At 35.4% G+C, this 24,124-nt stretch overlaps 1 protein-coding gene across 9 annotated transcripts in view; it reads right to left on the minus strand.

Annotated features, from left to right (window-relative positions):
- Nucleotides 1-488: 488 nt before the first annotated feature.
- The window catches only part of IFT81 (intraflagellar transport 81), a 185,717-nt gene continuing 162,081 nt past the window's right edge, over nt 489-24,124 (minus strand). For all 9 annotated transcript variants that reach the window (XM_070220198.1, XM_070220200.1, XM_070220201.1 and 6 more), the window contains 8 exons: nt 22,052-22,180; nt 20,984-21,073; nt 11,927-12,013; nt 10,822-10,893; nt 10,652-10,737; nt 6,706-6,751; nt 1,065-1,208; nt 489-666 (listed from right to left, as the gene is read on the minus strand). In XM_070220198.1, the coding sequence (XP_070076299.1) occupies nt 616-666; nt 1,065-1,208; nt 6,706-6,751; nt 10,652-10,737; nt 10,822-10,893; nt 11,927-12,013; nt 20,984-21,073; nt 22,052-22,180 (705 nt within the window). In that variant the 3' untranslated portion in view covers nt 489-615. The remainder of the gene's footprint in view (nt 667-1,064; nt 1,209-6,705; nt 6,752-10,651; nt 10,738-10,821; nt 10,894-11,926; nt 12,014-20,983; nt 21,074-22,051; nt 22,181-24,124) is intronic.

Raw genomic sequence — 24,124 nt, forward strand, 5'->3', positions numbered from 1 at the left:
CACAGGGTAAAAACAATTTTCTTCATTAAAATTTTTTTCCCCAGGAAAGGTAGAAAGAACTAACTCAAGATGGACATGCTAACAATGTGAAATCTTGGCTTTCAAATCTAAAGGAAAGACATTTTGAAAAGTATACTGAAACTGAAATGAAGTAAAGGGTAGCATATGAATTTAATTTCTTTCTTTAAGGACAAATTCAAAGACATCTTCAAGTATCTTGTTCAGATGAAGTAGAGATTGGAAGCACTTTGAACTCTTTCAAATTTCACTTGGAATCTTGTGCTTGACTTTTCAGCACATGATAACATCTATATTCCATGACAATTTTTTATATTTAAAATAATAGTCCCCAAGACCTAAACACTATATTAGATTTTTGGTGAAAATAAGTAATAATTCTTAAATTTAATATAATATAATAACATTAATACTTTACTTAAAAAATAATCAATTTTGACGCACTATATAATTTTTAAATAGCCATAATATGCACATCAAGTTTTATTTGTCTTTAAATAATACAAATAGAACAAATATGTTATTCAAAATATTAATTTTTCTTGAGTTTTACAGAAGAAAAAGAAACTGAAGTGAAACTGTAGGAACTGCTGAACTTCAGATAAATGTTTCTTCAAAACAAGAGATACTAGCTCCTAAAAGATTCCTCTAAAGTTAAAAAAAGATTAAGAAAAACATTAAGACATTGGGTTATTACATTTAAAAAAAACTACATTTCTTAATGGACATAGGTTTATGTTTACAGATAGCAAACTTAGTCTCTTCTCTCATAAAAGTCAGAAGACACCAATGATGTTTAAACTAAGCAAAACCATAAAAGTCTCTTTTTCATATTAAAAACTTTAAAACCTAAATCTCCTTTAACATTATTTTCCAAGAAAACTTAACAGGAATGGCTAATCCGAAAGCAAAATGTTGTACAAATCACTTTCAAGAAAAGAAAGACACATGGGATTATGCTTATAGCTAGTAGTATCAACTGAAACCCCAAATGATGGCACATGAATTCAGAGGATCAGCCGGTCCTCTCCTCCCTCCTGAATTACCTGACCAATGGAAGTTTGGCTTTGTTGTTTCAGAAAGCACTGTTTCTTACATTCCATCAATTGTTCAAAATCACGCCACATTTTTGCTTGTTTCATATTTGGACCATGACTTTCTCGTACAGCTTTTTGTTTTTCCCGGAGTTTCTATCGTAAAAAAAAAAAATCAAGAATAATTAAATCTCAGGTATAGGGATTTACTCCTATTGGTATAATCAGAAGAACATGGTATGCTATGTACACTTGATGAGTAACGTAAACTAAACCAGGTTCTCCTACGATGTATGAAAACTAAGAGTTAATTAAACTTATGATAGGCATAGGACAACCTGAAGTTAAAAAGAACAGAAAAAATATAAAAGAAAACGAGGGGGAAAAACTAAAGGGAATCAGGAAAGTGGAACAGTATCACGGTGTAGAAAAAAATGCAGATTTTGGAAGTCAGAAGACTTGAGTCTCAACTTCAGCTTTGTGACTAGCTATAAGACAGACACTATTTCTCTGGACCTCAGTTTTCTCAATTGTCAATTAAGGCTAATAATAGGGGATAATTATAAACGTATCTGCCTCATAAGATTTTTTTCACATGACCTAATAGACATGGGAAAAGTTGATAAACTATCATGCATTACATATGTTATTGTTAAATACTGTATTATTTCCTGAATCAGTGTATGCTCTATGTATATCCAAATAAATCAAATTGTATGCAGATAATCCTCAGGAAGAAAGTCTAGTGATTTTTTAAAAAGTACATTATTAAATAGGCCCAAATCCTTATCAGAATTGTTTTTCTTACTAATAGGCTATATGGTTCCACCTGCCAAAACTGTTCTACTCATTGACTCTAAAATTATAAACAGGAATAAGAAAAACTTTCAATAAATTGCAAAAATATACTTTGGTTCTAAATTATGGCAAACTGAGGAAGGGTGACTGAATGGAGGTGTAGCACAAAGTCAGAGACAATGAGAGGAAAGAAAGAAAAGAAGGAAGCAAAGAAGAGGGAAACAGAGAACATGATAGTGCCCACATAAGGAAACAGTGTGACAGAAATTCACACACTGACACTGAGTGTGAGAAATCACCAATAAGGACAGAAAAACAAGCTAAGACCCAGAAACAGATTACACAGGAACATCCTCAGCTTTTCCTCTTTTAGTATATGGTTGATCTAATAGTCGATCTAAGCACACAAATGAGAAAGCTGGTCGCTGATACTTGCCCAAATAAGAGACTAAACTGAGCTGAGGACCAGATTCAAACCACTTTCTGAAGACCGCCCTCCCCAGCGATGGCCAATGAAAGCACAGCAGACAGCAAACAGCAACAGGAAGCAAAACACAATGAAGAAAATACGATTGAAATATAATCAGCACAGTTTTAAGACAATACCTGGCAGGCAAATACATCTGTTTAAGTCTATGTTACAAATAAAGTATCTTAGAACAAATATTTTTATCCTCATAACCTAAAACAAAAATAGTAAGTCAGATCAAGAATTTTAAGAGTTCTGAGCATGATTTTAAGATTAAGGTCCCACTTAAACTGTAACTTTTCTTATATTACTGGAACAGTTTCCTTGTCAAAATCCTAACAACCTATAAAAGTTATTTAAAGAATCAAAGATACAATGTAGGCACTGTCTGTGTCAGGAATATTAAATTTAATTTGCTTCACAACCACGTGTGTTTAAAATATTTATGAATACAACTGACTTGAGTATAAATTTATTTTTAAGGTTACTGTCACTTAATACAGATTTATTTTGCTGATAGTTTCAAGGTACAGAAAATACTTGTCACAGATTTCAGTGTTCTTTAAAGGAGGAAGCAGTATAGTAGGGGGGAAGGTTGCAACTTTCAGTACGATCGATATTCCAGAGTACTTGGTAAGGCAACATCTAGCATACGGTAGTGTGAATTGTAGCCCTATAGGTTGATGTAATTTCAGAAACTCAGTTGGTGTGAGGAGGTCTGTGGATGTCCAGTCTATGCTAGTTTGGAAGGCTCAGGCTATCACTACTTTGAAAGTCTAGGTTTGTTCTCTGTCTTGAAAATTTAGATCTACTCCAGAAGTGTGAAGATCGAGGAGCTTAAATGATTCTGCCTGCATTGAGGAATGAGCCAGTCAACAGCTCATTTCTCTGAAATATACTTGATGTCAGATTGCTGCTACCGCTTTTCCCAAAGACTCTGCAGTAAAACACCACACTGGAAGGGAAAATAATAATCTTGAATTAGATTTAACAAGAAAGTTTGCGTTTTTGAAAGGATTCAAGGTTATAAATACAGTCAACCCTCAGTATCCAAAGCGGATTGGTTCCAGGACCCCCTGCACATACCAAAATCCGAGGAGTCAACCAACCACAGATCATGGACATAGGACACAATCTATGTTGGTTGAATCTACGGATGCAGAACCCACAGATACAGAGGGACACACAGCATCCATCCAGATACTTTTCAAAACAAAAGAAACAGAAATGTTTTCATGTGAAAAATTACATTACTTAACATATGAAATGTCTGGATGAAAGCCAATTACTGATATTCATACTAAATCCTAAAAACCCAAAAATCTCCAATTAAAATATTGTACAAATGAATGTTTACAACTTGATTCAAATATATGCTTTCAAACATAAAAATTATTTTTTTCCTTTTTGAGTATGGCATGTCATCTCACCAATGGAATAATGTGCAGAGAATTCACAATCTCTCTGATAAAATGGAGAAATCATCTTTAAGAAGGTTTCCTTTTATTTTTCACTTACTATCGTTAATATGATGGACATTTATTCACAAATCATACAGAAGGAACAGATGAACACTTTTTAGAGAAATAGCTGATTCTAGGTTTTGGACAGGAAATGTATCGGATGAGCCTAGAACATTTTGTCATGCCAGAAAATAAAGAAGGCATCAAAGTCTAGCGGGATTGTTTCAAAAGGATTCGGAAGCTGACTTCAAGAAGTTTCCACTGGCCAAACATGAGGCAATTTGAGCACTGATGGGTACAATAATTGTAATAGATCAAAACATAACAAATATGTTAAATCTGGGAGTCATAAACATACTTTTGAAGAGTGATAAAGAACCAACTCATCATTTTGAGAACAAGTAAATAAGCAAATCAAGTTGTTATTCTGCCTTTCTTATACAAACTGTATCACAGGGTTAACTATTTGATAAGAAGTTGCTCTTTACAGACTTATTCCAGGCCAACGAAGAAGGAACAACATAATTAGAATGTCACCATTTTGCAACCTCTAATGAATTAATGTATCTAGGAAGTGATTATCAATGGCTGCCTACATTACAAGAAGAACCTCCTGATAAAAGTATATATTACCACCTATGAAGTGTGCTTCCCAAATATCAAATCATATTTAATCAAGCCTCTAGATCTAACTACCAATTCACAGGACATACTGGGCACAGAAGAACACACTAACTGATACCACAGGGATGCCATAAGCAAAGTTCAGGAATTTAGAAATCCATCAGGACAAATGATCAGACTTTCTTTTTTCTTTTTCTTTCAACAAATAAATTGTAAAGAAAAAATTCTAGAGAAAAAGAGAGAAGAGATATGTTAACTAATAGCAATGTATGGACTCAGTAGGATGCTGATTCAAACAAATAAACCACTAAGAAATTATGAGACAACTAGTGAAGTCTGAACATTGACTGGGAACTGGGTATTACGCAATTATTAAATTATTTTTGGCATGATAACGGTATTGTGGTTATGTTGAAAAAGAATCTTTATGATACACACTGAACTATGACCAGAGATTTGCCTAAAAATGATGTGGAGAGGGAAAGGGGTGGAACCATGGATAAAACAAGACTGTTCATGAGTTTAATTATTGGAGTTGGGTGGTGGTTACACATGAGTTCATTCCATTGTTTTCTCTACTTTTTATATAGGCTTGAAATTTTACATAATAAAAAGTTTTGTTTTGATAGAGCAGAGAACATATCCACTTTATTTAGCAATTATTCCATTATGTTCTTTCTTTCTGTTTTTTCTGAGGCAGGTTAGCCCTGAGCTAACATCTGCCACCAATCCTCCTCTTTTTGCTGAGGAAGACTGGCCCTGAGCTAACATCGGTGCCCATCTTCCTCTATTCTATGTAGGACGCCTACCACAAGCAGTGCCATGTCCACACGCAGGATCTGAACCAGTGAACCCAGGGCCACTAAAGTGGAACGTGCACACTTAACCACTGCACCACAGGGCCGGTCCCTCCATTATTTTCTATACGATTTGTTTTTCTGAGGTTCACCTTTAGAATATTACTACTTAGGTTTATGGGAGCTAATTCAGCTTTCATATAAAAGCATAGATACATGTATGTTTTAAATAATGATTCAAATCAGAAAATATAAATGAAGATGAATAATTTCATTATCATCAATTTATTTAGTCAGACCAATAGCTAAACTGTACAATGCATTAGACTGAAACAAAGCCATATTTTTCATTTGTCCTTTGAGAATGGACAAGCTTTAATACAGTATATATAAAACCATTTCCAGGTTGTAGACTCAAGAATATTTGAACAGTGAAGTCAGACACCTATATATAGTCGATATTTTAAAAGAAAAATTGCAGCTAAACAATCCCTAACTATGATGCTACAAACTTGACACTCTTATTATAAAAAGTAATAAGAAACCTCAATTTTCACTGGTAAAACTAAATAAGAAATGGATAAAAAGGTGTATAGTGAAGCATGGTTAGCCCTCACTATGCAACATGGACCTAAAATCACCAAAGATGATCTTAGAACTCATTTAGGCAATTTAACTTTTAAATTTCTAATCTACCTATTTCAGTTTAAATATGAGGAAGTAAACTCCAAAGTGGTTAAGGGGTTTGTCCAGAATCACAAACTTAGGACTGAAGTCAGTGTACTTGACGACTGGTCCTGAGTTGTTGATAAATGCAGGTATTTTTTAAAAAAAAAGAATGACAGAGCCAGTGTCTTTAAAATGACTGTCAAAATGTGTTGCTTTCTGAAATCAATTAGAGTAATTAACCAGTTGGTCATTAGTTGGGCTTGATGGTCAAGGCCCTTACTATTTGCCATGTCTTCTACTAGGAGTGGCTCAGAGAACTGAGAAAACAACACTCCATCACACACTCCTATTTTCAGTAGCCCTCATATAAAATTGGCAGGGAGGGAGCTGAATATCTCCAGTAAGGTTTTTCGATTATTTGTATTAAATGAATCAATATTTGTAAAAGGCTTAGACCAGTGCCTGGCTCATGGTAAGAGTTTTGTATTTATCAAATAAAATAAATGAATACATTTATGCTTATCTCATACACAGAGATACCTGAGAATAATCTGAAAACTTGTAGTGCATTACACATAATATTTCTGTTTGTTATGCAGAACCTTCTCATGAGCTCTTTGTTATTTAAAACTAGATTTTTTTCAAAAATCCATGTGCCTTTACTTTTATAAAACTAAATTCCTAAAGAGGAGTTTTTATCTTTAAAAGGGATTAAGGATCCAATTTCCCCTTGAAAACTGTACCATAACATTTTAAAAAGAATGACAATATTATAACCACGTACTGAAAACCTATATTGGACAAATTTTTAAAAATAACAAATACATTCTTACCTTTCCAAGGTTTTCCTGTTCAGCAATATTTTTGGTATACTGTTCCCTAGGGAGTCAACATAATGATTTAGTTTCAATTCACTTCAATTGATTTCACCACACAACTAAATTATAAATTAACATAGTTCTCTAAAGATGTTAGACAATATAGTTTAGAGTACTGGAGTCAGAATGAAACTCATTAGCAAATACTTTCTTTCCCCATCTTTAGTCAGTTGTTCTGGTAAATAGTAATTTAAGGGGAAAAAAGGCAAAAGATTGCATAATAAATTAAGAGACTTAAAATGTTAAGTACTATTTCTACTTAATCTACCCTTAAAACAATGGCAACTCATTTGCTTAAATTACACTTTGTTTTTGAAGAGGTTTGCAGACAGGAGAAAGGATACACATTTTACTTTATTTATTTTTTTGTGACGAAGATTGGCCCTGAGCTAATATCTGTGCCAATCCTCCTCTATTTTTTATTTTTTATTTTCTGAGGAAGATTAGCCCTGAGCTAACATCTGCTGCCAATCCTCCTCTTTTTGCTGAGGAAGACTGGCCCTGAGCTAACATCCATGCCCATCTTCCTCAACTTTATATGTGGGATGCCTGCCACAGCATAGCTTGACAAGCGGTGCTACGTCCATACCTGGGATCCAAACTGGCAAACCTCAGGCAGCTGAAGCGGAACGTGCAAACTTAACTGCTGTGCCACAGGGCTGGCCCCCAATCTTCCTCTATTTTTACGTGGGAGGCTGCCTCAGCATGGCCTGATGAGTGGTGTGTAGGTCTGCGCCCAAGATGCAAACCCGCAAACCCTGGGGTGCCACAGTGGAGTGTGTGAACTTAACCAGTATGCCACAGGGCTGGCCCTTGGATACACATTTTAAATAAACAGTTAACAGCACTTAACCCTGCAATTCCACTTCTAGGAAGTCATCCTACACAAAAACTCTCATAAGTTAATAAAGACAAAAGCAAAGACTATTTAATTCAAGATTGCTTGTAATAGTGAACATTTGCAAACAAATTAAATGTTGATAGATGGGGAAATGCTTAAATAAATTATAGTACATCCATTCAAAGGAATAATATAGAATAGTAAAAAGAAAAAATGAGGTAGATCTATAAATACTGAAGTGGAAAGAATTCTAGATAAATTATTAAGAGAAAAATTGTATATGTAGTTTAATCTTATTTTTGTTATACACACACATAAAATTTTCCCATGCATTTGCTAACACACACACATACATATACAGACATATTAGCAAATGCATGGGAAAAGAATATGGAATAAGGTACATCAAAATATTAACAGTAGACATTTCTGAGGCATGCCAATGTGGACAACATTCAATTTTTTTGTACTATACTTCATAATGGTTACCTTTTTGTTTTTACAAGTATTTCTTATGCAAGGTAAAAAAACCTAAAAGTTTTTAATGTAAAAATAAAAAGCACAGATAACACCATATTGCACTTTTAAACAAAAGTATAATTACATTTTAACACTACGTAAGAGAAAAAGTGAGACTTAAAGTGTTAAGGACAAAGATGAAGACAAAAGAACCAATGACAAAGAAGATACGAGAGAATTTAGACCTCAAATTTGGATGGAAACAGCCTATGTTTCCACGTAAAGCTAAACTGTAGTATTTAAGGAGAAATTAAACAACACAAATTTGGGGATCTTAGTTATAAACCACAAAGAGAAACTCTAGCAGCCTAAGTGAAGGAAGAGTCGCATTTATGCAAAAAGGGAGGTAGAAGTGATTAGAATAGAGAAAATGACAATCAAAAGTATCCAAAGTCCTTACAGAGCTGAAGTGAAGGCAGAACGTATGCACAGGAACAGGGTGGAAGGGAACAAACACAGTCCTGACAAATCTTCATTGTGCCCTTAAAGTTTATAAGACACTGAGTCAAACTGTTTGCCTCTCCAGCTCGCCAATGAAAAACAGCTAGGAGGATGTAAATGACATAGTGCTCAAGAAGAACACATGGTCATAGTTCAGATGGCTTTAAATAATTCATTTATTACCGTAGGCCTGAGAAACATCCAAATTATTTTAGAATTTCATTTATATTTTCTCAAGAAATCAACAGGCTCGCGCTCTTTTTCTATATAACACTAATATGTAATTTTAATTTATTCAATGAACTTTATTTAAGAAATAATTACAGAGCACCTGTTATGTACTAAGCATGCCCTGGGGTTTCAAGAAGAAAACAGGACAGGGTCCTTGCCCTCCAGGAACTCATGCTATATAATTTCCAAAACACTGCTGCATACATCATATTTAACTTCATCTTCTGTGGTATATATTGTTCTCCTTATTTTATAGATGAGCAAGTGATTTGCTCAAGGTCACAAAACTAGGAATTGGAAAAACCAGGTTAGAAACAAAATTTTATGAGTCCTTCTCTAGTACTCTGAAATAAAACATGATGCCTTTTCAAACAAAATTAAAATTTTCAGACAATCTTTCAAATCAAGCTAATTTCTTAGACCTTTGGCCTTACCAGAAAGTATCATAAAAGTAGAAAATGGAATAAGAGTAAAATATTATGTCTATAGTAATAATATTTTAAACATGTATCAGTGAGTTTAGAGTACAATTAACTCTATTTTATTCAAAATATTCTTATCATGTACTACTCTAGTCAGGGCACAATATTTGTCTACAGGAAAACTAAGGAATGGTAAAATTTATAACTTTTAAAATGAAGAATAAGAATATCCAGCTTGAAAAATGATCAGAAAACCAATAGTTTAGGAGCAATAGTTCCTTCTTTACTATTTATATTGATAACTTTGGAAGAAATGAAACAATTTCTAAAACGTTTTACTTTTCAAGAACAAAATTAACTTCTCATATTTGTGAAATATTAGCATTGATCATATAGTTTTTTTATTGACAATATAGATTTATTTGAGCAAAATTTACATTCAATGAAAGAATCTGAATAAACACATTTGATGTTAGCATATTAAAAAATATTGTTCTATTTATAGGATATTTTCAGTCTGGCTTGCATTCCAATGCACTATATATAAAAAAATTTAGACTCTGCAAGACATTGTATTTCTTAGATTCCTTTTTGTAACATTAATGTATAATGACACTAAAAATCTCAACTGCAATATAAAATAAATGTGAATTCTAACACTTTGAGGTGTTACTGTATGATAAAAGCAAAATATTTGAATTATCATAAGGGACAAAAAAAGCTCTCTTGTTCAATTACTGCATTTTATCACAGCTATCAATTCAAATATAAATGTATTTTCTAAGGCAGCATTTGATATATTACTTGTAGGCTGCAAGCTAGGATTATAAAAAAATTCACCATATAAGGACTAGTGGTATTTACACACCCTGCCTCATTTTGAAGGCTGGCACTCTGCAACGACACAGTTTCTAGCTGAAATGCAGTCACTCACACTGCACAATAAGTAGGCAGATGATTAGAGTCCGGGCTATGTGGGACTAAAAATAGACCACCCTTAGTGCTTATAAAAAAGCAACTATGAAATTATATGTATTCTTGGGGAGGGGGGAATGGAGAGCTATTGGGTAATGATTACAAGAGTTTCTGTTTGAGGTGATGAAAAGTTTTGGTCAAATATAGTGGTGATGGTTGCACAATATTGTGAATGTAATCAATGCTCTGAACTGTACACTTAAAAATGGTTAAAATGGCAAATTTTATGTTACATATATATCTTTTGCCACAATAAAAAAATTAAGCAAGCAAGAAAAAAAATTATATGTATTCCGACTTAGTTAGCAGAGCTGGACTATCTAGATGATGCTTAACAAGATTTAACCCTAAATAATAATATCTTAGTGTCTTGCTCATTTAAGTACTCCAAATTTTATAATTCTATCTTATTTACAAATCTTATATAGGGGAAAATTTTAAGTAACAATATAAAAACAACAAAATTACTTGCCGAATTGCCTTTCTTTTTTCTTGTTGGTCAGAAGAGACATATGCCTTCATTTCATCAGTAGCGCGACGAAGCTGTACTTCCAGGTTCTAAGTGGAAAGACGAAGTTTTAGGTTATGTCCTTAATACAGAGGAATCTCAGAAAAGTTTTTGATTCATTTCCTTTGTCTTACTTTAATCATGCAATTCGTATAATGGTATCTACTTTCTTCTTGAAGACATTCTTCACGGAGTCCTCTGACTTCCTACAACATAATTTTAAATGGGAAATATTATTGAAAGAATAATCAGATGTGGAGAGGATGACTTTAAACGTACAACAAAAGAAATACCATCAGGGTCATTTCCGCCTCTGCAATTGTAACTTTCTTTACTATAATAGCCTAGGCTGCAATCTTTTCTAGAGAACGCTCATACCATTCTAAAACCTACAGGTTCAGTTATTGATTTATTAAGTACCCATTGTGTGCCCAGCTCTGTGCTAGGTGCTGGGGACACAGCAGTGAATAAGAGACAAGTCTCCACTCTCATTCAAGTAGAGAAAACAGACATAAACAAGGAAACACATAATGAAGATAGTTTCAGACGGGAATAAGGACTATGAAGAAAATTCAGCAGTAGAGTGTGATGGGGTGACTGCATGGGCAACATTAGATAGGGTGATCAGAGAAGACTTCTAGGAAGAGGTGACATTTAGGCTGAGATCTGAAAGATGAAAAGGAGAGATCAAGGCAAAGAGATGGGGGCAGAGTGTCCCAGAGAGAGAAGGGCACAAACAAAAGCCCTGAGGTGAAACAAGCTTGGCCTGTTTGAAGTACAAGAAGAAGGCAGTGTGGCTGGAGCCCCATGGATGAGGAGTGGAGCACATGGATGTGAAGCTCATAAGGCAGGTGGGGCCTTGTACACCACAGTTTGGAAGTTGATTTTAAGAGGAACGGGAAGCCAATGAAGGGTCGCCTAAGTTTTATACAGATTTCTTTGTCTGCTCTATGGAGGAAAAAACCTTAGGATAGCAAAAGTAGAGGTGGGAAGCATGTGGTGGTAACTGTGGGAGTCTAGGAAAGACATGATGCCGGCCTGGACTTTGCAGTAGTGGTACAAATGGAGAATTCGGTGTGTACACATCCAGTGTGAAGAAATAAAGATCTCTGGAGCTTAGGAGGCAGACTCAGAAGATGAGGGTAAAGATTTGGGAATCTTTTGACATCGGTGTAGTGAAAATATGCACACACACAGGCAGTTTCTGCTAAATTATTAAAATAAAAACTGTCTTCTTACCTGTTCTAATTTGGACCGATTGCTTTCGAGGCCTGCTGCACAGCTATCATACTGGGATTTCTTTTCATCACACTCCTGGGTTAGTTCCTAATATGAAAAGGGTAAATGATTGAATAAGTGAAAAACAAAGGTCTAAAATGTGGCTCTGAAACAATGCATGCCCTTGTCAGTCTTGTAACTTAACTCTAAGCTTCCTGCCATACTTAAGAGTTATTTATACAACAATCAGACATTTGAGAATTATGACAGATGAAGGTGCTGATAAAAATAATAGCTACCATGTAATGAGCTGTGTGCCAGGCTCTTTATTAGGAGCTAGGGATACAAGAGTGAACAAAACAGCCAAAAACCCTTCTCCTCAAGTAATGTTCAGACAAGTAAACAGGCTGCAGAATGCTATCATGGGAAAATACAAGTGTTATGGGAGCACATGGGACTTTCACCGGACCTAACCCAGGCTTGGGGATCAGCGGGGACAACTTCCTGGAGAAACTGATATCTCAGTTGAGGTACGAAGGATTAGTAAGAATAGCCAGGGGGAAGGTGGACAGGGGAGGAGAATGTTCAGAAAAAAGGAACACTATGTATAAAGGCTGGAAGCTGGAGAGAAGAAGAACAATTTAGGACGTACAAGTAGTTTATTATGCTGAAGTGTGTCTGGGAAGTATGAGAAGAGGCTGAAGACTTCGGAAGGGTCCTGATCAGAACTCTGTAAACCATGTTAGGGTGTCTGAGCTTTCCTCTTGACAGTAACTAAATCTCATGACAACCCCCTGAGGTATGTGTTAATATCCTCATATCATGCTTGGACAAAGTTCAGGGAGGCCAGGTACCTCACCAAAAATACACTGATGGAAAAGGGTGTCAGAATTTTAATTCAGGCTGTTTGAGTAGTTTCAAACTTTCTTCTAACATAACATTTTGAATTAAGTAATCTGAAAATCTTCAACTACAAATACCTAGAAATGCTACAAGTATCTTCAAACGCCTGATAAGGTGGACCAAACATCCTTTCCAATCCAGAGCTAACCTGAATTCTCAAGGAAGTAAGAGGTATTATGGATCAGAAACAAAGGATGACCCCCTGTGGCTACCCTTTGGTGAAGGGAGTCGGGAACAGTCAATCTTGGTGACAGAATGATTATAATGTCCAGGCAGGACAAAAGGCAGAGTGGGAAATTAGAAGTGAGAACCCCACAGAATCCAAGCTGTTTTTTAACTTGGGAACCTGCGAGCAAAGGGTTAACACCAGGCCTGGACTGATGTAGGCCAGCCTCAGAAGGACCTTGGTTTCACATAGCACCATTTTCTCGGGAACTTGAGAGTTAACATAAATGGGTAATGTTGTGTGTGCTTCCTTCGTTGTGTGAGACTGCATCTGGTTTGGGGTGACAAGCACAGTATAAAAGATTGGTGGGAAAAAGGAGCTGTGGCTTTTAAGTATCAAAATGACCTATAGACACCTAAGGCTCCCATGGGTGACAGTGATACACTCCCTAAGTGGGAGAAGGGGCAACAGAGGCTGTATACTTAGGTAGCTGCTGGGCCTCTCAGTGAGATGAAGGCATTAGAGTAGATGAAAGCCTTTTTTTGGTCTGTAAGTCTGATGGCCAAACTGATTAGTAAATGTAGCCATGCTGCTGCAGAGGCAGATGGGAAAAGGGAGCCTGTCCCCAGGCAGGTCTGGGTTTGAATTTATCTTACTAAATGGTGGAAGAACTCCCAAGCTGAGACATTAACTCAAAATTAGCTCCAAGCTTGTGGTATTCCTAAAACACCTGGCAGAACAACTGCAAAACCACTCTAAAGGGACACACTCTCCATCCTAGCTACCAGGACAGAAGAGACAACACTGTACTAAAGAGAAGCTCACAATCCCAAAGTATAAAGAGATGAGGAAATGATTGATCCATTGAGTGAGAACCGGAAGATATAAAAAACAGTAAGACTATACCTCCAGGAACTTTGGATACTAGAAATAAGCCTACTGAATAAGTATGCTTAAAATACTTAAAGTGATGAAGGAAGAACTGAAAACAAAAGATTAAAAAAAAAGGTGCAGTGAGTAAAAACACACAAAAATGAAAAAAAAAAACAGTCACTGAAATTGAAAAATGAGTAGACGGCAGTAAGATTAGACACAGCTCAGGAGATAAAAGAATGAACTAGCAAATAGAGATGAAGAAATTATTTAAAATTCATCACAGACAGAAAAAACATGAAAATATGAAAGTGAGGTTATGCAATAGGGAAGAGAATAAATATGTCTAACATATATCTAATAGGAGTTGCTAGAGAACAGGCTAGAAAAAAAATGGGAGAGAATATTTGAAGATATTATGTAGAATTTTTCCAGAATTAATGAAAGACAAAAAGCACAAATTCCAGCAGAGCAAATAAAACTAAATTCATGCTTAGAACACAGTAGTAAAACTAGACAACACCAAAGACAAAGATAAAAATATTAAAATCAATTACAGTCATGGTCAGTTAACAAGGAGGTATATGTTCTGAGAATGTGTTGTTAGGTGATTTTGCTGTTGTGCGAATACCATAGAGTGTACTTAGACAAACCTAGATCGTATAGCCTACTATACATCTAGGATATATGGTACTAATCTTATGAGACCACCATTGTATGTGTGGTGTGTCATCGTCCGAAATGTCCTTATGTAGCCCATGACTATCTAGGGGAGATATTACCTAAAAAGAAATGATAATTAACTGATAGCAGACCCTTCAACACAAGAGAAACTAGAAAGCAATGAAAATAATTTTTTTCTGACCAAACCATTATTCAAGAAGAAAAGAAAAGATGGTTTACTTATCATAATAATTCTTTACTGAGAGATATACTAAAATAAAACAAAACACAGACATTTAATTTCAGGAAGAAGGAAACTGAATCTAGAAGGAAGGATTAAAAGACAAGAAGCAATGCTTAGAATTGCTAAATATGTGGATAAATCCAAACAGGAAATGACTGTATAATGTAGTAATTATAACAGTAATGACCACCATAACAACTACTTTTAGAGATAAAGAAATAAAGTGGAGGGGCCAGCCCCATGGCTGAGGGGTTGAGTTTGCGCACTCCGCTTTGGCAGCCCTGGGTTTTACTGGTTTGGATCCCGGGTGCAGACATGGCACCACTCATCAGGCCATGCTGAGGTGGTGTCCCACATAGCACGACCAGAAGGACCTACAACTAGAATGTACAACTATGTACTGGGGGCTTTGGGGAGAAGAAGAAGAAAAGAAAAAAAAAAGATTGGCAACAGATGTTAGTTAGCTCAGGTGCCAACCTTCAAAAACAATTAAAAAAAAAAAGAAAGAAAGAAAGTGGAAATAAAATACCAGAGCATAAAAATCACACATGTAAGGCAGGAGACAGTGTTAAAATATTCTAAGGCCCCTGTATTGTTCAGGAGATGCTGACTAACTTTAGACTTTGTTAATTCAGGAAAATATGTTAAAAATTTAAGAGTAAACAATATCAGAATAGAAAAAGATTGAAAAGGAAATAAAGGGAAAAAAGAAGATAAAAGAAAAGAGAATTGGTGTAATGGAGGTAGGAAAGAAGAAAAACAGCCAAGAAAAAGCATAGTAAATAGGATATACAAAATAGAAATAAATTCCAATAATAAGAGTAAATGTAATGAGACTAATCTCACCAATTAAAAGACAGATTCTCAAACTAGGTGTAAGAAACTATACTTAACACAAAGTCCAGCTACATACTATTTATGAGACATATGTATACACGACAGAAATAAGGATACAGAAAGCTGAAAGCAACAGAAATAAAAAGATATACCAAGCAATACTAATCACAAGAAAGCTGGTATACCTACGTTAATAGCAGACAGGATAAGACCCCTAGACAAAAAAATGTTACCAAGAATTTTTTAAAAGAGTCAAAAAATAATGATAAACAAATAATTTACAAGGGAATTTTGTTTTTTAAACCAGGAATCTTGTAAAAATTGTGGTAAAATACACATAACATAAAATTTACCATTTTAACCATTTTTAAGCGTAAAGTTCAGTAGTGTTAAGTACATTCACATTGCTATACAACCAATCTCCAGAACTCTTTTCATCTTGCAAAACTGAAACTCTGTACCCATTACACGATAACTCCTCCATTTACCAGGAAGTTTTGAACAACACATTTAAGCAGCTTGATCTCATGAACACATGGAGAACCCAGTACTCAAGAACTGGAAAACACACATTCTCTTCCAGATCAAGTTACTAAAAAAATTAGGTTGGCCTCAGATCTCTCCATGACCACACTTAACCCTGGAAGACTGTGGAGCTGTACTTTAAAAATTCTCAAGGAGACCTGGCCCCATGGCAGAGTGGTTAAGTTCATGCACTCCACTTCAGTGGCCCAGGGTTTTGCTGGTTCGGATCCTGGGTGTGGACCTAGCACCACTCATCAAGCCATGCTGGGGAGACATCCCACATAGCACAACCAGAAGGATCTACAACAAGAATATACAACTATGTACTGGGGGGCATTGGGGAGAAGAAGAAGGAAAAAAAAAAAAAAGATTGGCAACAGATGTTAGCTCAGGAGCCAATCTTGAAAAAAAAAATTCTCAAGGAAAGAAAGCATGAGGTAAGAATTTTATGCTCAGTCAAGCTGTTGTTGAAATACTTAAGGCAACAAACTTTACAACGTGCAAGAACTCGGAGAATATTGTTCCTAGCCTTTTTTGAGAACTCTACTATAGGACAAATCACAGACAATAAAAAAGGTAGGAAAAAGGGCAGTGAAAGGATTGGTAATGAGCATTGAATCTAATAATTACAAGCCTACCACTAAAACAAAAGTGGGAACTAGGGCAACAAAACAGAAGGTAAATGTTACATGCCCTGACAACGTAGAAGTGATACAAGAGGACCTGCAGGGAGGGGAAGGAGAAAAGAAGGTGGAAGGTAGAATAAGTAAGCTGGTTTCTTCAATTTTTAATTGCTAGGAATGGGTGGGGGAACGTCAAAGGATATAATCTAAAGCTGACGAATCAAGTCATAGTAAAAGCAAATTCAAAGTATAAAGGCAAGCAGAAAGAAAGACAATACAATTGACTAAAATCAGGTGCTAAAGGAGCGGGAAGGGGGCGAGAAGTCAGAGGAAATATGCTACTTTTATCACTGCTCACAGTGGGGATTAATAGATACTATCTACAGAAATGGATGGTTAATGTTGGAGTTACAAATATAACCGCTAGAGCAAAACCACAAGCTCCAAAACACACACACATGTGCAGAGAAGAACAGAGGATTTTTTACAGGCTTTAAAATCGAAAGCAAAACATAAAATGCACTAAGACCAAATATGTCTGCATATGAATAAATATAAATGGGCTCAACTTATCTATTAAAACAAACTTTTCAGATGGTATCACATAACAAAACCCAATTCAAGATCTATTCAGAGACACATGTAAAAGAAGGTAATTTTTAAAAATTTGAAAGCAAAGGATGGGCAAAAGCATAGCAGGCAAATGCAAACAAAAGGAAGCATTTTGATCTTAGTATCAGAGTTGAATTCTGACCAAAAATTAAAGAAAGCCTGTTTTTTCAGAGTAGAACAAAGATGTGGAGAACAAACTTTAGGTAGCCAATAAATAATTATCCATTCATTAATTCTCAGAAAATTTCTAGAAAATACATAAGGAACTCTTAATAGTTATTACCTCTGGGGAGTGTGCTGGGGGTGTGCAGAGACAAATAATTTCTATTCTTTCCCTTAAACAATTCTTTACAGTTTGAATTCTTGCTAAGAGCATGATTTTAATTTTATGAGAAAAAGTAATGAATAAGAAATATTTCAGTGAAATCAATAATTATCAGATTGTATACTCCAAAATGAGTATTTTAGCCTTTCCCCATATATTAGCAATTATATGTATTATGCCATTTAATTACACACAATTTACAGAACTGCTCCTAGGATGATAAACATGAAACTTTTCAAGATGCTATTCTAATTTTAGATAATTACAAAAGATTTAGATAAATATAAGTTACACATCTCGAGTTGTGAGTCTTTAATTTTAAAATAGTTGTTAATATTCAAATTTAGAACAGCGCAAATACAATAGAAAGGAAACGTACTAGCACTTCACTATAAAATTTCTAAATATTTGAGAGTTACTCATTAAAGCAAGAAGCATAAAGTCTTTTTAAGTACTGCTGCACTTTAACAATATGATAATACATGTATGTAGTTTTGAGTATTAAATATACTTAAGTTAAAAAAATAATATTCAAAGTAGAGAACAATTAAGAATTTCAGTTAATATTTGGAAACAGCTTAAAGTCAACGAAGTGGCTTTTTTTTCCAGTATACTTTTTATTACAAAAGGTTTCTGGGTAAAAATAAAACTATACAGGAATGTAGGAGATTGGCATATGGAGATAAGCAAAATGAGTATCAGGTACTCACCAACTGCATTGAACTCAGAACCAGTTAATGCAAATGTAGGCAAGCCCTGAACTGTTTTTTAAGATTCTTTTTATTATGGCAAAATAGACATAAAACAAAAATTAAGACAAACCATTTTCAAGTGTACAGTTCAGGGGCATTAAGCACATTTACCTTGTTGTGCAACTATCAACACCAGCCATCTCCAGAACTCTTCAGCTTGAAAGCTGAAGACTGAAACTGAAACTCATACCCATTAAACACTATACCATCTACCTTTGTGTAAGCACACTCTACGATGTTTGCACAACAACGAAATAGCCTAACAACACATTTCTCAGAACGTAGCTCCGTCATTAAGCGATGCGTGACTATAAATGCAATGGATACTACAATTGCAACCATGTAAAAAAGTATAAATGAAAGGATAAGGATAAAATGCAAAGATGAATGCTGTTCAGCTGTTAGTAATAGGATAATGGGTGGTGTACTAAAAATGTCAATTGAAATACCTGATATACCCATAGCCTTTGCAGAGGGAAAAATTCTCTAGGCGGCCATACTTGGTACCATATTCACTCTCCTTTCTTCCCACCCTTACCTACCAGCATAGCTGGTTGAACTAACGATGGACCCCTGACCTGACCTGAGGATAGCCAATAGTCTCTGAGGTAGTCTGGCATGAAGAACTGCCCAAAAAAGAGAGGAGATGCACCAGGAATTTGAATTAGAAAATGCAGAGAAAATAGGGCAGTTGGTAGTGAAAAATTCAACACAAAGTATATATAAAGGCCATAACGTGAGACATGAACAATGAGGAGCCATAAGCAAGCCGAGGTTATGAGGATGCTAATCCAAAGAGTAAGGAGAAACTATAAGACAGAGGACAGAAGGAAAGAACAGGGGTGAAAAACCTGGCTGGTGGCAGGAAGAGAGTGAGAAGTCAATACAAAGAGATTCACTGAATCACGTTATTGATATAGTATTTAGTATAAAGAACTGGGCTCTGCCATTTACTGGCTGTGTAACCTTGGGCAAGTACCTTACCTCTCTGTGCCTTTATTTGCTTATTTGTGTAAAGAGCAGTCCCTATCTTATTGGGTGGTTGTGAGCCTTAATTGAGTAATGTAATAGTGCCTGGTACATAGGAATCACTTAATAAATGTTGTTACTATCACATTCATCATCATGATCCATAAGCTCCTGATGCTAAGCTTCCTGAAGCTTCCCTGAACCAAAATGCTCTCTGCTTACAGTAGACTATGGTTCTGGTCTTGGATTTCCATGACAGAACATTTCCTTTATTGTCCAAAATATCCTTTCAATAAAACTCATTTAAAATGTAAATGGATTTAATAAAAGAACTAAATACAAACAGATTTATTAGCTTACTATTAGGGAAAAATTTTTCATCACTAGATAGACCAGTCCCTTTTGTCTGCAAGTTGTTTACTTAAGAAAAGCATTAAGAAAATCAATGAATTAGAAAGTATTCACAAAAACAATTCTTGATGTCCTCAGTCTGAAAACCTTGCTTAAAAATCTCCTTTCTGAAACCTTTCCTTCCTAACAATCTCTTCATTTGCGTCTTCTTTCCTCATGATTTAAGTATGTGGTTATGATTATAGTTTTTTCTACATTGTTCTTAAGTTGGGTTATCTTAGTTTTTCTTGAATCTCTTCATGTGTGTATCCCGTCTGACCTATTACAGTATGAACTTCAGAGAACAACGACTTGTCTCTTCCATTTCTTTGTGATCGCAGTGGTGTGTAATGGAACAGGCAGGAGATTTGAAATAAGATGATATAGATGCTAGAGTCAAGCCCCAACTCTCTGATTTCCTGCTTGTCTATTTGGATGAGTCACTAAACCTGTCTCAGACTCCATGGCATTTTCTATAAAAAGGAAATGATATTTATCTGATTTCAAAGTTCATATGGTTTTTCACTCTGCTTCTCTGACTCTGATGGATGGCATTCAGAAGAATTTTATAGTTCCAACCTCAGGCACATGCAGTACAGCTCACATTCAAACCTAAAATTACTACATGGAGAGTGATAAAATAACAACTTCTAACGTCAAATCGCAGAGGCCACCTGATCTGTATTTGTGGAGGGCATTTACCTTCTAACAGTTTAACTTTAAAGTAGTGGTTAGAATTAGCTCCCAAGTGATGGTATTTCATCACTTATCATAAGATATCAGAGTTTGCCCCCCACCCTGCTCACCAGCAAAGCAAATTCATTAATCTAAAGTTAATTTGTCACCACTCATTGGGAGACTCTGAGCTTTTACCTGGCCACCGAAGAATGTGACTTCACATTTATAGCTCTGACATGCATAGATTTAAAGCAAAAAAATCTCATCTGGCTGCACTTGTGATTCCAGCTTAAACTCTGTCTTCTCCTTCTCTCCTCTCCCCAATAATTTATGACAACACAAATAGCATAAATCAAACAAAAACCTTTGTAGGTCACATTACTACTGTCTTTTGCAGAATCACGTCAATATAATAATAATAATTTTTTAAAATTGTCCAAGTAAAATATTCAGGATTATAACTAGTACAAATGAACAAGATAGAATACCAGAAGTATCACAAAATCAAATTTACTTACTTGACATTTCTGACGCAACTGTCGTAGTTCTTTTATAACTGGGGCTAGAGCTGACTTCTTTTCAGATACCAGTGAATTCAGTTTTTTTACCTATCATTTAAACAAAATAAATGAAATTTAAAAAAAGAATTCAAAAGAACAAAAGTACTATATGCATAAAGACATTTATTGAAATGCTACACATGAGAGTAAAAAAACTATAAATTACTTCAGTCAAACATTGGGGAAGTGATTTAGTAAATCTTGATTCCTCAGTAAGATGGAATACACTTAGCTATTCAGAATGTCAATTATTAATATTGCAAACCATTATGGGAAAATATAATCTAACACTGAATGACTAAAACAAATTACAAAGTTGCCTGCATACAACTACAATCATGTTGTATTATATAAAAAATTATGTAGATCATATAAAATGGATGAAGTGATAGTCAAAACACTTAATAATCCAAATGGCATAAGTAATGACCCAGCCATAGAGATGAATGGACACCAGCTATAGAGATGAAAAGGGTCTTGGAGGCCTCTGCTGTGCTAAATGTTAATTTTTCTAGGAGTTAGATTGTGGTGAGATCCAGAAGGTTCTGGGCCAATGTGGACACGACAGGTGGAGATGGGTACTCTGAGAGTTTGGGGCAGCAGCTATTTACGAAAAAGTAAGGAAAGATTTCAACATTTTAATGCCTAATGAAGCTGGATCAGTGCATTCTGGCTGAAAAGCAGTCCTGAATATGGTAAGATACTAAGGATGTACACAAAAATGAAGTAATTTTATTAGTTAGAGTGATATGATTTGGGAAAACTTACTTTTTATCTTAAGTATTTCTTTAATTTTATATAACTTTTACACACTTCGAAAACCACAAAATGCATAAACGATTACAAGTTGAATAATCTTACTAAATGGAAAAATTCAAAAGATGTTGATAAAGATAGATGAAAGAATATAAAGTAAACAATTTGCAGAAATGAAAATTTGAATGTTTCACTGGAAACAGAACAAACACAAAAGCATTTGCCTCTTAGCTACACAATAAACAAAACTAAGAAAAAATATGTAATCACCATTTCAGACATGTCATCCAGTGTTTGTCCTTTCATTTCATCGATTTCACTCTTCAATGCGGATACTCTTTCTAGCTCTTCTTGGGTGTAACTATATCCAGATATACCCTTTTTTTCCTCAATAGCTTGCTAAAAGTAAAGATAAAAAATAGGTGTAAAAAATGGAGTCCAGTGGCCCAACCCTGTGGCCAAGTGGTTAAGTTTGTGCGCACCGCTGCGGCGGCCCAGGGTTTTTGCTGGTTTGAATCCTGGGCACAGACATGTCACCACTCATCAAGCCATGCTGAGGTGGCATCCCACATGCCACAAATAGAAGGACCCACAGCTAAGAATATACAATTATGTACCGGGGGGCTTTGGGGAGAAAGAGGAAAAAAATAAAATCTTAAAAAAAAAAAGGGGGGGAGGGGTCCAGAAAATGGGTGTCAAAACCTCAATGATTCCATAAGAAGTATCCAGATTTAATATGTAACAATAAAGTTGTAAATAAAATAAATCAGTTTAAAATCCTAAAGGACAATCTTTATTGACTTCAACAATAATTACATACCTTTATATGTTATAAACTTACACTAAATTTTACTATGGTATCTTCAGGTACATATCTAATCTTAGACTTTAGAATAATGTTATGTACTGAGCACAGAGTCAAAAACATAGGATGTACTCAATAAATGTTTGGTGAATGAATTAATTCTCAGGTGATCAATTGCACTTGTGTTCACTCACTTATCTAAAATTTATTATATACATAAATGTGCCAAGCACAGCTACAGGCACAAAATATACAGCAGTGAACAAAATAGGGGAAAAAAATCCCCTCCCTCACCTGTTGATGTTGGCCCAGAGTATCAGCAAGATCTGGAGAGGGAGCTTTTTAAGCTTAAGCAAATGTACGGTAAAGCAGACATGAACACGTTCCCTAACTTCAAATTTGAAGATCTCTCAAATTTGAAGTCTTTGACAAAACCCAGTCCTGAAGAAATAATTTAAAATTTACCTGGTAATTTGCTCTAGATTAGTTGTACTGCTGATGGGAAGTATCAGAATAAATATAAATTTCACAACTGTCAAATGTTCTTAAATTATTTGGTGATGTTGAGTGTAAAAAAAAAAAATCCCTCCCTCAAAGAGCTTACTTCTAGTGAGAGTAAATAAACAATATGTAAACAAGTAAAATACATATAGTGTGAGGTGAGAGTGGGGTTGGAATCTTAAGTAACAGGCTGGTTAGAAAAGGTCTTCTTGAGAAGATGACACCTGAGCAAAGCACCGCAGGAAGTGAGCGAGCAAGCCACACAGACACCTGGGGAACAGCAAGTGCAAAAGTCACGAGGCAGGAGCACACCTGGCCTTTTCCAGAAACAGCTAGGAGATTGGTAGAGCTAAAAATGAACTAAGAATGAGGTAGGAGTGGGGGAGGAATCATACAGAACACAGCTAGTTTGCTGGCATAGTCACAGTTTATGTCTATTGTCCTTGCATTTTCAAGTATCCTAGTTTAGATGATAAATTACATATAAATTATACCGTTACCTTATTTTTAGGCCAATGAAAGAGCTTGGACTTATTTTAAATGAGATGGGATGCTTGCTGGAAGGTTCAGAATAAAGGAATTTTTCAATGATCACTCGAACATCTGTGCAGAGATCAAACTATAGAGGGGCAATGGTCAGGGCAGGGAAGTCAGTAGAAGACTATTACAATAATTCAAGATAGAGACGATGGTAGTGTGAACCCAGTGGTGACGGCAGAGGTAGTGAGGAGTTCTGTATACATTTTGAAGATAGATCAAATAAGAAATCATGACAGATTAGATGTAGGGTGTGAGGGAAAGTGAGGGGTAAAAAATGACTCCAAAGTTTCTGGCCTGAAGAACTGAGAGGATGGAGTTGCCATTTTTTGAAATGAAGAAGACTTGAGAAGACCAGGTTTGAGGGAGTAGTACGGATCAGAAGCTTAGTTTTGGACATGCTAAAAATCTGAAATGGGGCTGGTTCCACGGCATAGTGGTTAAGTTCAGCATGCTCTGCTTTGGCAGCCTGGGTTCACAGGTTCAGATCCCAAGTGCAG

Source organism: Equus caballus, chromosome 8 (assembly GCF_041296265.1).
Source record: "Equus caballus isolate H_3958 breed thoroughbred chromosome 8, TB-T2T, whole genome shotgun sequence".
Lineage (NCBI taxonomy): Eukaryota > Metazoa > Chordata > Mammalia > Perissodactyla > Equidae > Equus > Equus caballus.